Consider the following 12,711-nt stretch of genomic DNA (forward strand, 5'->3'; position numbering starts at 1 on the left):
CAGCTAGGGGGTGAAAAAAAAAAATCAGTAATCATTAAAGGTCTGTGGTGTGACAATACGTTTTAATAAGACCGAACATGGTAAGGGACCCTTGATTTGCTGCAGGGGGCTGACAAGGTTGCCAGATTGAGAGAATCTGATTAGGAAGACTGCCAGGAGGTTAACTATCCCGCTTCTAATAAGTGCCATGGGACCTTTAATGACCACACCGAGTCAGGACCTTGATATACTGTCATCTGCAAGAATTCCTCCTTCACCAGAATGTCCCAATCGCTGCGCAGGTTTAAATTTCTACTTGCTTTGGGAGGAAAGCAACCTCTGCTGGAAACAAAATGAAATTGCATTTCCTGCAGCAAACTGCATTTCCCATGTAAGACGTAACCCAGCCCAAAGCTGCTTGGCTTCAATAATTTGGTACAACACGGGTACAGCGTGGCATAGCTGGTGGAAATTTTATGCCAAATTTTATGATAAACTCATTTGTATAGCATTTGATTTAAACTACACAATCTTTCAGGAGAACATTTAATATGACTATTTTATGTTCAAATATTTTATGGCCAATAGCAGTTTACCTTAATTGACCTTTCCATTTAACATACAGTACTGTGCAAAAGTCAGAGACCACCTTCCAGTAAAAACTGCCATTAAGTGCAAGTTATAGATTTTTTTTAGTGTCAGAAAATAATGTAGAAAACATATTTGACCTAAAGTTACACAAAAACTCCTCTACTTTGTACAATATCAAATATTTCAGTATTTAGTCTGTCACACTCTGCACTTATTACAGCTTTCATTCTTTTCAGGAGACTTGCTTTGAGTCATTATCTTGTTGTAGAATGAGTTTGCTCCAAATCAAACACTGTCTAGAGGGTATTGCATGATATGTTAAGATTTGTCTTCATTCGTGATGCCCTTGTTCAAAACAAAATCACTAACTTCAGTTGTTGTTATACGACCCCAGCACTGATCCTCCACCATGCTTGAGTGATGGCTGCAGACATTCATTGCTTCAGCAGTGTACATGCAGTACTTCCGTCTCTTAGTTCCGAAAAAAATTGGTCCATAAAACCTCCACATCTCGGGTGCCCAGACTCGGTGTACTAGTGCAAATTTTCTTGTCTTTTGTTTCGTTATTTCCTTTTCTCAGTAGTGGCTTTTTGACAGCTACACATACTTCCAGACCAATAACATGGCGTTGTCTTCTCATAGTGCGGATTGACAGAAACACCTGTGGATTCTTTCAGATCTGAAGCAAGAGTGGAGCTTGATTTTTTTTTTCTCATAGTTTTATCTCTCAAAGATAAAATCTTTAAGTACAATCCTTGTATTTAGCTGACTAGACTAAGCAGAGGCGATATCTTCTGGAGCTATGCAGGGTTAAGGGCCTTGCTCAAGGGCCCAACAGCTGTGTAGATCTTATCATGGCTATACAGGGGATTGAACCACAAACTTTCCGGGTACCAGTCATGTACCTTAGCCACAGGCTGCCCCTTGTAATACTGATAGTTTTGGTGGTTGACCAGTTCTTACATAGTTAGGAGTCCCATCACAAATTTCTCCTTCAGCCATTTTAGATGCACAGAACAAAGAATTAGGCAAGGCAGCTGAGGTGTTTTGGATGTTAGAGTCACTTTTGAAGGCACAGGATTCTAACATAACGTCACTGACACTTTTGGTAATAACTCTTGTCTGTTGATTGGAAGGACGGAAGACCAATGGTAGTAGGACGCACAAAAGACAAGAGTGGATATATTTAGATCAATATATTTTACATTTTATGTAATAGTGGAGCAGTAGAATGCTTTGTTGATAGCAGTGGAACATGCAGTGGAAATCAGTAGAATGCTTTGTGGATAGCAGTGGAAATCAGTAGAATGCTTTGTGGATCACAGTGGAACACTCAGTGGAAATCAGTAGAATGCTTTGTGGATAAAAGTGGAACAACACACAGTGGTATATATACAGTGACAATTGGCTACAAGCCCACAAACAAGTTTCAGGACAATTCTGGCAATCCCCTGACTATAGGCCCTTCTCCAGGAGGAGTGATGCATACGTGGTGAGGCAAAAAAGAAAGGCTACAGGATCTTTTAACTTACAATTATTGTTTTTACAGGTGGGTTTCCAACTCTTGTGAAGTGCACTCTGTAATGCTATGAACCTGGATCAAACATCCTTTGTTCTGGGCTAAACCTCCAACCCTCTTTGTTGTAGACCCTTGCTATTCTTAAAGGACTGTATGGGGAGCAGATAATGTCCCGTGCACGTGTCTACAAGTGGATCAGAGAAGGGCGGGATGACGTGGAAAACGACCCTCAACAAGATCTGATGCCAACGTCCAGAGGATCAACAAGTTGGTGCGGCTGAATCACAGATTGACAATCAGAATGACTGAGGAGCAATTGGGATTAAATAAAGAGTCTGTGAGGACCGTCTTGGTGGAAAATTAGGGCATGCGGAAGGTGTGCGCAAAGATGGTGCCCAAGTTTCTCTGAACCACCACTCAAAGACACTCTCAAAGACACGTCCACGAGGCATTGACTTTGTTTCACAGATTTACACACTGTAAAAACAAGAATAATAAGTTAAAAGTGTTCATATAGCGTTGTGCAACTATAATGTAATTCATTAGTTTGAGGCTGCTGTGTCGCGTAATCAGCAATGTCAGTCTCCTTTCTCTCGTCACACCTCGTAAAATGGCAACAATAAATTATGTTAAACTAGCATCTACACCAGAGAACACTTCACCACTGAACAAATGCCCATCCCAGAACACACACGCTTCCAACAGGAAAAGACAAGTTTAGCTACTTGATTTGTAGAGTATTCCCAAATTCACATTGAAACTGATACGAATGTGCCTATAGTTGTTGCTTAGCTAAATTTACATACCTATCAATGTAGCGCAGACACTTATCAACCATATAATAATGGTTAAAGGATCGATGCTGCTTTATTGTTGTACAGTAGTTATTGTTCCCAGTGATGAGCAGGTACAGTTGCGGAACAGCACGGTAAAACGAAGGGACGTGGGGCGTCGGCGCATGTCACAGGGGAGCGGAGAGGGGCTCAGACTCCCGCCCCCCGTCAGCTCGAGGAAGACGGACCGCAAGCCATTCGCCGCAATTTATACGCCGGTATTTTTATCTCGGGGTAATCTGTAATATTGACAAGTGACTTTACAACCGGATCCGCCAGAGGCGACAGCTTGCTGCAAGACCATCCAGGCAAAACGTCTCTCGGCTTCCCCACTCAAACGGATTTCTCTGGTGGGGGGGAGGGGGGCTCGCGCAGAGATTCGGAGGCAGAGGGACGAGGACGGTGTCGCGGGAAGGGAGATGGAAGAGGGTGGGCAGGTGAGACGAAAAACGTGCCCACTTTTATCACTGCTACCGGTCATTAAAACCTCATTATTGTAAGACTTGTAAGAAATTGGTGGAGAAAGGGTAGGAGGCAGAAACTGTAAATAATCAGTGTGTTCTTAATTTTGCAGAAGGGGAGTCGGTTCACGCAACGAAGATGCTTTGAGATGTTTGAGTTCCACAGAGGGGCAGTACCTCTGAGCTTTCATATCATATCATATCACTTAGGTTTACATTAAGCATTATCAAATCATCAGTTGTTACGCTCTACTGATTCCCAAATAAGGTTCGTTTTATTACTTCTGAGAGAAAGAAGGCTTGGGCTGAACTCACTCAGAATCTCACCTCCATCTAGACCACAATATCAGTTATTAGTTCAAAGTATGGATATTAATGATAAAAGGATTAATTATTAGCTAGTACAATATTAATCTTTCTTGTATTCATAAAAATACATGCATATGTAAAACATAATTCACCCACAAAATTTAACCCAAACATTATTCATCACAGTACAATATTAAATAATCCTTGAGTTCAGAGTTGTCACAGAATTCATTTAATCCTATTGGACTCATGTATACTTGTTATATACCGTGAAGTATATGTGCATCTAAACATAAACATAATCTGGTAGATATGCCACTTTAACCCACAGACCCTGACTTGGAGTGAGATTACACTATTTTATTTATTTTTCTTTCTTCTTTGATGAACCAGTGTGTGTGTGTGTGTGTGTGTGTGTGTGTGTGTGTGTGTGCTTTATCTGTCTGTGTGTGCTTTCGCGTGCATGTGTGTGTATAAAAATATACAAAATGAAATATAGTAAAATAATATAGCATACAGTATGTACAGTCAAGTCCGTAAGTACTTGGACAGTGGTACAAAAACTGTTCTTTTGGCTCTGTACTCCAGCACATTGGATTGGAAATCTAACAATGAATTAAAGTGCAGACTGTCACTATTAATTTGAGGGTATTTACATCCATATCAGGTGATCCATGTAGGAATTACATCCCTTTTTACACATCCCTTTTCAGTCCCCCCATTTTATGGGACCAAAAATAATTGGACAGTTGGCTTCTCAGTTGTTTCTGATTAGTCAGATGTATTCAATCGTTTCTTAATTACAGGTATAAGGAAACGTTGAGCATTTATTCTTGATTTAGGCCTTTGATTGCCTTTGGCACCAGTTATTGGTGATTCTCAAAATGAGATTCTGTGCCAATGAATGTCAAGGAAACCATTATGAGGCTGAGAAATAGGAAAAAAACAAAAAAACAGTCTGAGACATCGACGAAGAAATAGCCTTACCAAAACAAACTGTCTGGAAAATCATTAAGAAGAAAGAGAGCACTGGTGTATGTTTGGGATCATTGCCTTTCGGTGGGCGGAAGCACCGTCCAAAAGAATTTAGAGGCATTTTAGTGAACTTGAGCAGATAAGGGCGGGGGGTTCTTAGGTTCTTTGGTTCTTTGGTTCTTGAACAGTTCCTTTTAGCCTCCACTCTTACTATTTGGCAAACGGTAACCAGCCCATCCTGCACCTAATAGTGTAGCCTCTGAAGATCTAGTTTGTGAAGTCATGTGCAGAGAGTAGTGCCTGACATATTCATGCCAGCCACCTGAGAGTGTTTCTGATCGGTTGGACAGGTGTTTGGGGGTTTTTCTTCATTATGACAAGAATTCTTTGTCGAGGTCTTCCTTGGTGTACCAGTCCCTTTGCAATTACTGACTACAATTACTCATCAGTGCTGTGGTGCTATCATCTTCTTAATGATGTTCCAAACCAGTTTTTTTTGGAAAGCCTACTGTTCAGTCTATGTGACTGTTTTTATTATGATTTATCAGCCTCATAATGGCTTCCATGACATTCATTGGCACAACTGCAGTCCAATATCAGACTCGAAAGAAAATCAAAAGCATAGACTGAAGACAATCAAAGCTTTCTTTGTAATTGCAGTCCAATTACTTTTGGTCCCCTAAAACATATAAACATAACCCAATATAGATGTGAATACCCTCATATTAAAGGCTATTGTTCTCTCATTTATTTCTTGATTTCAAATCCAATGTGCCGGAATACAGAGCCAAAAGAACAGAAATTGTACCGCTGTCCAAACACTTATGGACGACACTGAAAACAATTAGTAAAAGCTCTGCTTTCGTCAGGTCTGCTTTCCTTTTTGCGGCAGACTGTAAACACCTGACTATCTGTCCTTATTGCAAGAGGAGGTAGGGGGAATACCCAAGAAAAAAAAAACTGAACCAAAGCTCTTCCTTACTGGGTGAAATTCTGCCCAATGGTGAGCGGAGGGGAGGAACAAAGGAAGGAAAGAGTTCTCTGGAGGCGGACCCAGGAGGGATCCCCGAGGGTGAACACGCACGTCAGTGACCGAGCGCCAGGCGAGCGGATGCATGGGGACGCGGAGTATTTCGGGTACTCACAGGGAGGGGTCGTGCACAAGGTCTTTGAGGTTGATTCCGCTGCGGTCCTCCGCGAGATTCCTGAAGCAGCTGTCGCTCACTGCACAAACGAGGAAGAGAGAGGAAGAGAGAGAGAGGGGTGTGGAGTGAGAAAAGGGCTGCGGCTTGAGCCCCGTTGCTTTTAAAACATCTCTCCATCAACGGCTCGGCTGAGATATTGGAACAAATCCGCAGCCCCCGGTGTCAGTTGATGTGCCGATTAAATTAAATTCCATCACTGGGCAAGGTGACTGGCTCCTGCCGTCACCCCACAGAAAATTGACTACAACAGAATCCAATTCTGCTCGGGAAATACTGCCAGAACTGGGCCCTGGCAGTAAACCCAGAATAGACAAAAAAAAAAAATGCATGTTTTACATTTTGCAGAAAATATCTAGAGCTCAGGGCTAAGCGCTGAACTTACTAATAGGAAACACCTGGAATGAATCGCAACACAGCAACAACAGCAACAGCAACAGCAACAGCAGCTGAACCCCAAGTCGAATCCCCTCACCTAGTTTGTACGAGGACAAACTGCCCAACACCCACGCACACCAATCAGCTTTCCCAAAGTGTCTTAAAAATGCCAAACAATTTCAAATGAATAAGAACACAAAGCGAATCATTTTATATAACATTTTGGAAGAAAATAAAATTCCGACAAGAGAAGCAAGCAAAACCAGGATGTCTACAGAGGACAGGCCGTGCCAGTGGACCAATCAGCAAAAAGAATGACGCAGAACTTCATTTATGAAATCTAAAATTATATACAGGGAAATCACATGCACTTGGCATAAATTAAATAGACATTCACACATTCCCTGACCCTCTAGGCCACTGAGAAAAGACAAATACAGCATGAGGATGAGACAGACACCATGTGAGCATTTGTCACAAGGTGTCGCGACAAATACCACCAGAGCAACAAAAGGGTCCGCGACAGTCGCGCAGAGTTTCATATATTTCTTTATTTTGTGTGCCCTCATGCAGTCCTGGCTTTATTTAAAATCTAACAATATTAGGAAACAGTGTGGTGCAATTCACATGGTGGCCAACTCTCAACCCACAGACTAATCACTCTGTGAGACCGGTAATTCGATTCCCCACCATGGTGCTTTCTGTACTGTGACCCCATCTCCACCGGCAACGCTGTCTGCTTTCTCCCTGCCTGAAAGTAAAGCGTAAAGTACAAAAAAAACACAGGACAGCGGACTGTCTGATCCACTTTGTAAAAAAATAAAATAAAAATAAAAAGAAGGACTGAAAAATTGCTATACAATTATAGCACCGGGGTGTGAAAACTACATTTCACTTATTTGTGTCCAAGTACATTTGTACTGAAATCTTTGAGACCAAGAGAGAGGTTTTGCATAGAATACAGGTATTCACATTGTGAATGTTCAAGTACTTCGTGAGAGATGAAGAGAGAAGACAAGATGAGAGTGAGAGTACCATAAATTCAAAGAAGATACAGCTACCACCACACAAAATTACATATTTTCAACATTTCCATACTGGCAGCCAGAGCAAAAGCAAGTAGAGTTTCGAATACAGTGGGGTGCAAAAATTTGGGCACGAAAGCAATCGAAAGCAAACCTGAACTGTAAACAGTACACATAAACATGAGATCTTTCTGCAAATTTTAAAGCAAGATTGCTTTTTCTTTTCATTTTGCACGGTTTATAAATTATGAAAAAGGTGCCCTGTGAAAAGGTTTGGGAACTTTGTTACTTTTTAAAAAGATGATTACTAAGGCCCAGACCCAGGTGATTTACTCGTTAGGGCTTCAATGAGTCAGGCAAGTATAATTCCAGGGCTGAACTTTTTATTCTTAAGTAACTCCATGCTGTCTAAAGTAGCCAACTGCAGGGGTGGTTCTGCATGGCGTCAACGACCATGGGTTCCCCTAAACAGTTGTCCAAGGGTTTCAGATTGAAGATGGCACGACATTGGCTCAGGCGGTAAGAGCAGTCGTCTGGCAGTAGGAGGGTTGCTGGTCCTATCCCATCCTGGGTTTGCCGAAGTGTCCCTGAGCAAGACACCTAACCCTTAAAAAAAATGCTCCTGATGAGCTGGTTGGTGCCTTTGATCGCAGCCAATTGCTGTGTATGAATGGGTGACGGAGAAGCATCAATTGTACAGCAATTTGGATAAAGGCGCTATATGAATTGCCAGCCATTACAAGATGGTTCATTTTCACCAAGAAGGAGAAGGCTACAAAAACTCTCAATTATTCAACCTATTTCCACTGTCAATAACATTATTAGAAAATGGAAGATAAATGGAACAGTTGAAGTGAAGGCAAGGTCTGGAAGACCAAGAAAGATTTCAGATAGAATGGCCCAAGACCTGGTGAGAAATGCTCAGAAGAACCCACGCATCACTGCAAAAGAGCTGCAAAAAAGAGTAGCAGACACAGGTCTAGCTGTTCACAGGACAACAATACAACATACACAACAAAGAACTACATGGTAGAGTTGCCAGAAAGAACAACCTCAACACAAAATTAAGTGTCTGAAGTATGCAAAAGAAAACACTGAGAAGCCTGAAGCCTTTTGGAACAATGTGCATTGAACTGATGAAACCAAAATTGAACTTATTGGCAACCACCAAAGAAGGAATGTTTTGAGAAAAAAGGGTAAGGCCTATGTAGAGAAAACCTTGCCTACTGTGAAGCATGGAGATGGATCAATTATGCTTTGAGATTGTGTGGCAGCTGGGGGCACAGGACATATTGTGCAGGTCGAAGGAAGAATGGATTCGACCAAATATCAAGAAATTCTAGAGGCTAATGTTCAAAGGTCAGTCCAGACATTAAAGTTGAAGAGAGGTTGGGTACTCCATCAAGAAAATGATCCCAAGCATACCTCAAAATCAACCATGAAGTACCTCAAGGAAAGACGGATGAAGGTTTTGGAATGGCCACCACAGTCCCCAGACTAGAGTATTATAGAAAATTTGTGGAGAGATCTCAAACATGCTGTACATGCAAGGAGGCCAAATAATATTTCTGAGCTCTGCCAGGAAGAATGGGGAAAAATTCCAGAAGCGAAAATTGAAAGACTCTTAGCTGGCTACAGCAAGCATTTTCAAGCTGTTACAGTTGCCCGAGGAGTTACTAAGTAACTGACAGGGTTCCTACACTTTTGCGCAGGGCCTTTTTTCTTTTTTTAGTATTTTGAAACTGTAAGAAATATCAATCTTGCTTTAAAATTTGAAGAAATGTATCATGTTTAATGTTGGACTATTTAGGTCAGGTTCGCTTCTGTTCTCTTAGATATTAATTGTAAAAGGCTTTTTGACCAGGGGTGCCCACATTTTTGCACACTAATGTAGGTGGGACGAGATTACTTTTAGATTTTTGTTCGAAAGCAGGGACACTTGAGTGAGAAACACCTTGGGTTGTGTTGGGTACACTGCACCCCGCACCCCACACAGACATCACGCCACATCCTCCCAGGTGGGGTCGAGTGTCGTTTCAGACCCCTACCCCACCCCGCCCCGCCACATTCCCCCCCGGCCTGAGTGACAGCCTCCACCACCGTCCACACATTCACCAGGTCCCCCGGCAACGCCGAGCCTAACCTCCCCCCCGCGCTGGTCGGAATCGTTCATCAACCCCTCCGCGGAGCTACGTCTAATTAAGACTACAGCATCCCCCACCCCTTTCCCCCCAAAAAAAACAAAAAAACGTCCAACCGAAGGCCGTTTCTGCCCTCGTCGGAACGCGGCTCCCTCAGAGAGAAGGAGGCTGCTCGCGAGCTTTAGTGGAATGGCGGCAAGGCGGGAACACGTCAGGGCGGTGACCCGCGCTCCTCGTTTGAATAAATGATGAGCGGCTGACATTTGAGAGCGGGATGGCGGCTGGAGCGGGATGGCGGCTGGAGCGGGATGGCGGTCGCTGTGGACTGTGCAGGTAGGTTAGGGGAGAATGTAACGCTTGCTTCATAATTGCGGCATTCCCTTGGTTTCCCCCCACCCCCACCCCACAGCCCCACAAATCTCTCTTTCTCTCCACCCTGCTAACCCTTGATCTAAAAATAGCCCCCGCTTCGCTGCAGGAAGCAGCGGCAGTGATCCACCCACGCAGGAGAAACCTAACTGCGCTCTCTTACAGAGACCCCTGTGTGTGTGTGTGTGTGTGCTTAACTGCGCTCTCTTACAGAGACCCCTGTGTGTGTGTGTGTGTGTGTGTGTGTGTGCTTAACTGCGCTCTCTTACAGAGACCCCTGTGTGTGTGTGTGAGTGTGTGTGTGTGCTTAACTGTGCTCTCTTACAGAGACCCCTGTGTGTGTGTGCTTAACTGTGCTCTCTTACAGAGACCCCTGTGTGTGTGTGCTTAACTGCGCTCTCTTACAGAGACCCCTGTGTGTGTGTGCTTAACTGTGCTCTCTTACAGAGACCCCTGTGTGTGTGTGTGTGCTTAACTGCACTCTCTTACAGAGACCCCTGTGTGTGTGTGTGTGTGTGTGTGCTTAACTTTGCTCTCTTACAGAGACCCCTGTGTGTGTGTGTGTGGGGGTGTGCTTAACTGTGCTCTCTTACAGAGACCCCTGTGTGTGTGTGTGTGTGTGTGTGCTTAATTGTGCTCTCTTACAGAGACCCCTGTGTGTGTGTGTGTGTGTGTGTGTGTGTGTGTGTGTGTGTGTGTGTGTGTGTGCTTAACTGTGCTCTCTTACAGAGACCCTGTGTGGGTGTGGATACATGCATGCTTGTGCGCGCATGTGTGTGCAAGCATGCATGTGTGTGTGTGTGTGTGTGTGTGTGTGGTCTGGGGGACCAAGTGAATTACCTCCTCAGACTGAGGGGAATTCCTAGCAGGAATAAGAGTAGAGTGGGCATGTGGAAACCCTCACCTGTGCTACCAATTTGTCTCTCTCTCTCTCTCTCTCTCTCCCTCTCACTCTCTCTCTCACACATACACACACACAGACACAGACACACAAATACACACACTCCCGTACCCGATGCAGGAGGAATTAAATTAGAGCCATTGTACAAGCTCGCTATAGCAGAGGAAGGCACCAGGAAACAGGGACAAAAGAAAGAAAAGAGGAAGACAGACATGGAGAAAAGAGGGAGAGCAAAGGTGTGGGGGACGAGGGAGAGATGGAGAGAGAAAGAGACTAAGAGAGGGAGGGAGAGAAGGGAGAGATCTGACTGCGGTTGGAACAGGCTTCAAAGGAATATTAATGTCACCAGTGTATGAAGATTCAGCTCGAGCCCTCCTGTGCAAGAGCAGAAGATGGAGGGGGGGGGGGGTAGAAGAAAGAAAGGAGAAAAGAAGGAAAGAGAACAAGATGCCTCTCTCTCGCTCTCCTGCCTTTCTTTCGGAGCCTTGGCTGCCAGGTCGCCATGGGGAACAGGCTGCTCTTTTTTCCGGGTCATGCAGAAGCTTGTGTGGGGGGAGAGGGGGGGTGACATTTTAAAACCACTCTGTGTGAACTAATTAACACGGACTCGTCAGAGACTGACTGATTACACACGAAAAAAAAAGAAGAAAAAAAAAGATTTTTTTATTTTTTAAATCCCACTACTCTAGCGGTTGTAGCCTTGGTATTGCTGTTCATTTATTAAATACTGTGGAAAAACATGAGGTTAATAAATGGAAGGAATGCCTGCCCACACACCTAGAGGGATGACAGCACTAGGACGAGAAATGAAACCAACATGGCAAACCACTTTGACCAAAAAAAAACTTTTCCTTATCTCTGCGGATTTGGAATCACTGGTTGTAAAAGCAGGCCCAGACAATGAAAACGCGAATATCCTGATGTTATGGTCACTGGCATCCTTCTGTGGACCCCCAACTACTGCCACAGTCTGGAAATGATCCAGCAACCGGCGTGCATAGGAGACCTGGGTCAAATACTGCGCTCAATTGATCTCACAGTACCTGCTTCAACTGAGCCAACCAAGAGGACCAGAATGTAGGTTTCACATTATTTTGAGTATTTCATAGGTATCAATACAATAGTTGGAGTAAAGTGGAGAAAAGTATGTGAATACAAGATGATTGCATATTTGGCCCAAGTCTGGTGCTTTGCTGCTATAAGCACAAGAACCTCAGGTTGACACTTCAATCAGAAGCACAAGTACCCCAACCGACCGTCCAAGGAGGGGGCTAATCTTAATTTTCAGAAGGGGGCACCACGGATTCTGTACCAGACCTGACCACAGGCTGGAACAGTACCTTGAGAGACCAGCGGGGGGAATGGGGCCGAGTGGGGTCGGAGGAAAGGCCACTCGCCCAGGTGCGGTGTCTGAGGCGTGATGGCAGATTGGGGTGTGGGGTGCAATGTAGCCAATTGAGGCGTTTGTCACACGAGTGTCCAGAAGTTCCTCCCTAATCAAAAAGCAACACCCCATACCATCACAGCCATGCCCCACACTTGTCACTGGGTCAGATCCCCATGTAGACACACATATACACAGAATAATGGAGGATGAACTACCCTGAAATAGGCTAAGCCTGTAAATTTGAGGGCCGTGTCCGTTTCTGGTTTTCATTCCTACTATTTATCTTAATAACTTAATTTTTATTCAATTAAAAGAGTTATCAAACACCTATAATAGCCATGTTAAAAACAAATTGCCCCCTTAAATGTAATAACTAGTTGCACCACCTTCAGCAGCAATAATTGCAACCAAATGCTTCTTAAAATTTGATATGTCTTTCACATCGCTGTGGATGAATCTTAGCCCAAACCTGCAGATCTGCTTTAATTCCTTAATTCAGAGAAGTAGGTTCTTAAAGCAGAACTTGCATTAAATAAATGAAATTTTACATTAAAAAATCAGTGTTGATTCAGGTTCCCTTTGTCTATTATTTCATTTTGCCTAACAATCTGAAATCATTCAGAAAATATGCCACAATTGAG

The 12,711-nt window shown here is 43.6% G+C and overlaps 1 protein-coding gene across 12 annotated transcripts in view; it reads right to left on the bottom strand.

Moving 5' to 3' along the window:
* Positions 1 to 12,711, bottom strand: part of LOC133126959 (gephyrin) — a 119,395-nt gene that overhangs the window by 70,567 nt on the left and 36,117 nt on the right. For all 12 annotated transcript variants that reach the window (XM_061239535.1, XM_061239525.1, XM_061239516.1 and 9 more), the window contains exon 2: positions 5,813 to 5,891. In XM_061239535.1, coding sequence (XP_061095519.1) covers positions 5,813 to 5,891 — 79 coding nt within the window. The remainder of the gene's footprint in view (positions 1 to 5,812; positions 5,892 to 12,711) is intronic.

Source organism: Conger conger, chromosome 1 (assembly GCF_963514075.1).
Source record: "Conger conger chromosome 1, fConCon1.1, whole genome shotgun sequence".
Taxonomy (NCBI): Eukaryota; Metazoa; Chordata; class Actinopteri; order Anguilliformes; family Congridae; genus Conger; species Conger conger.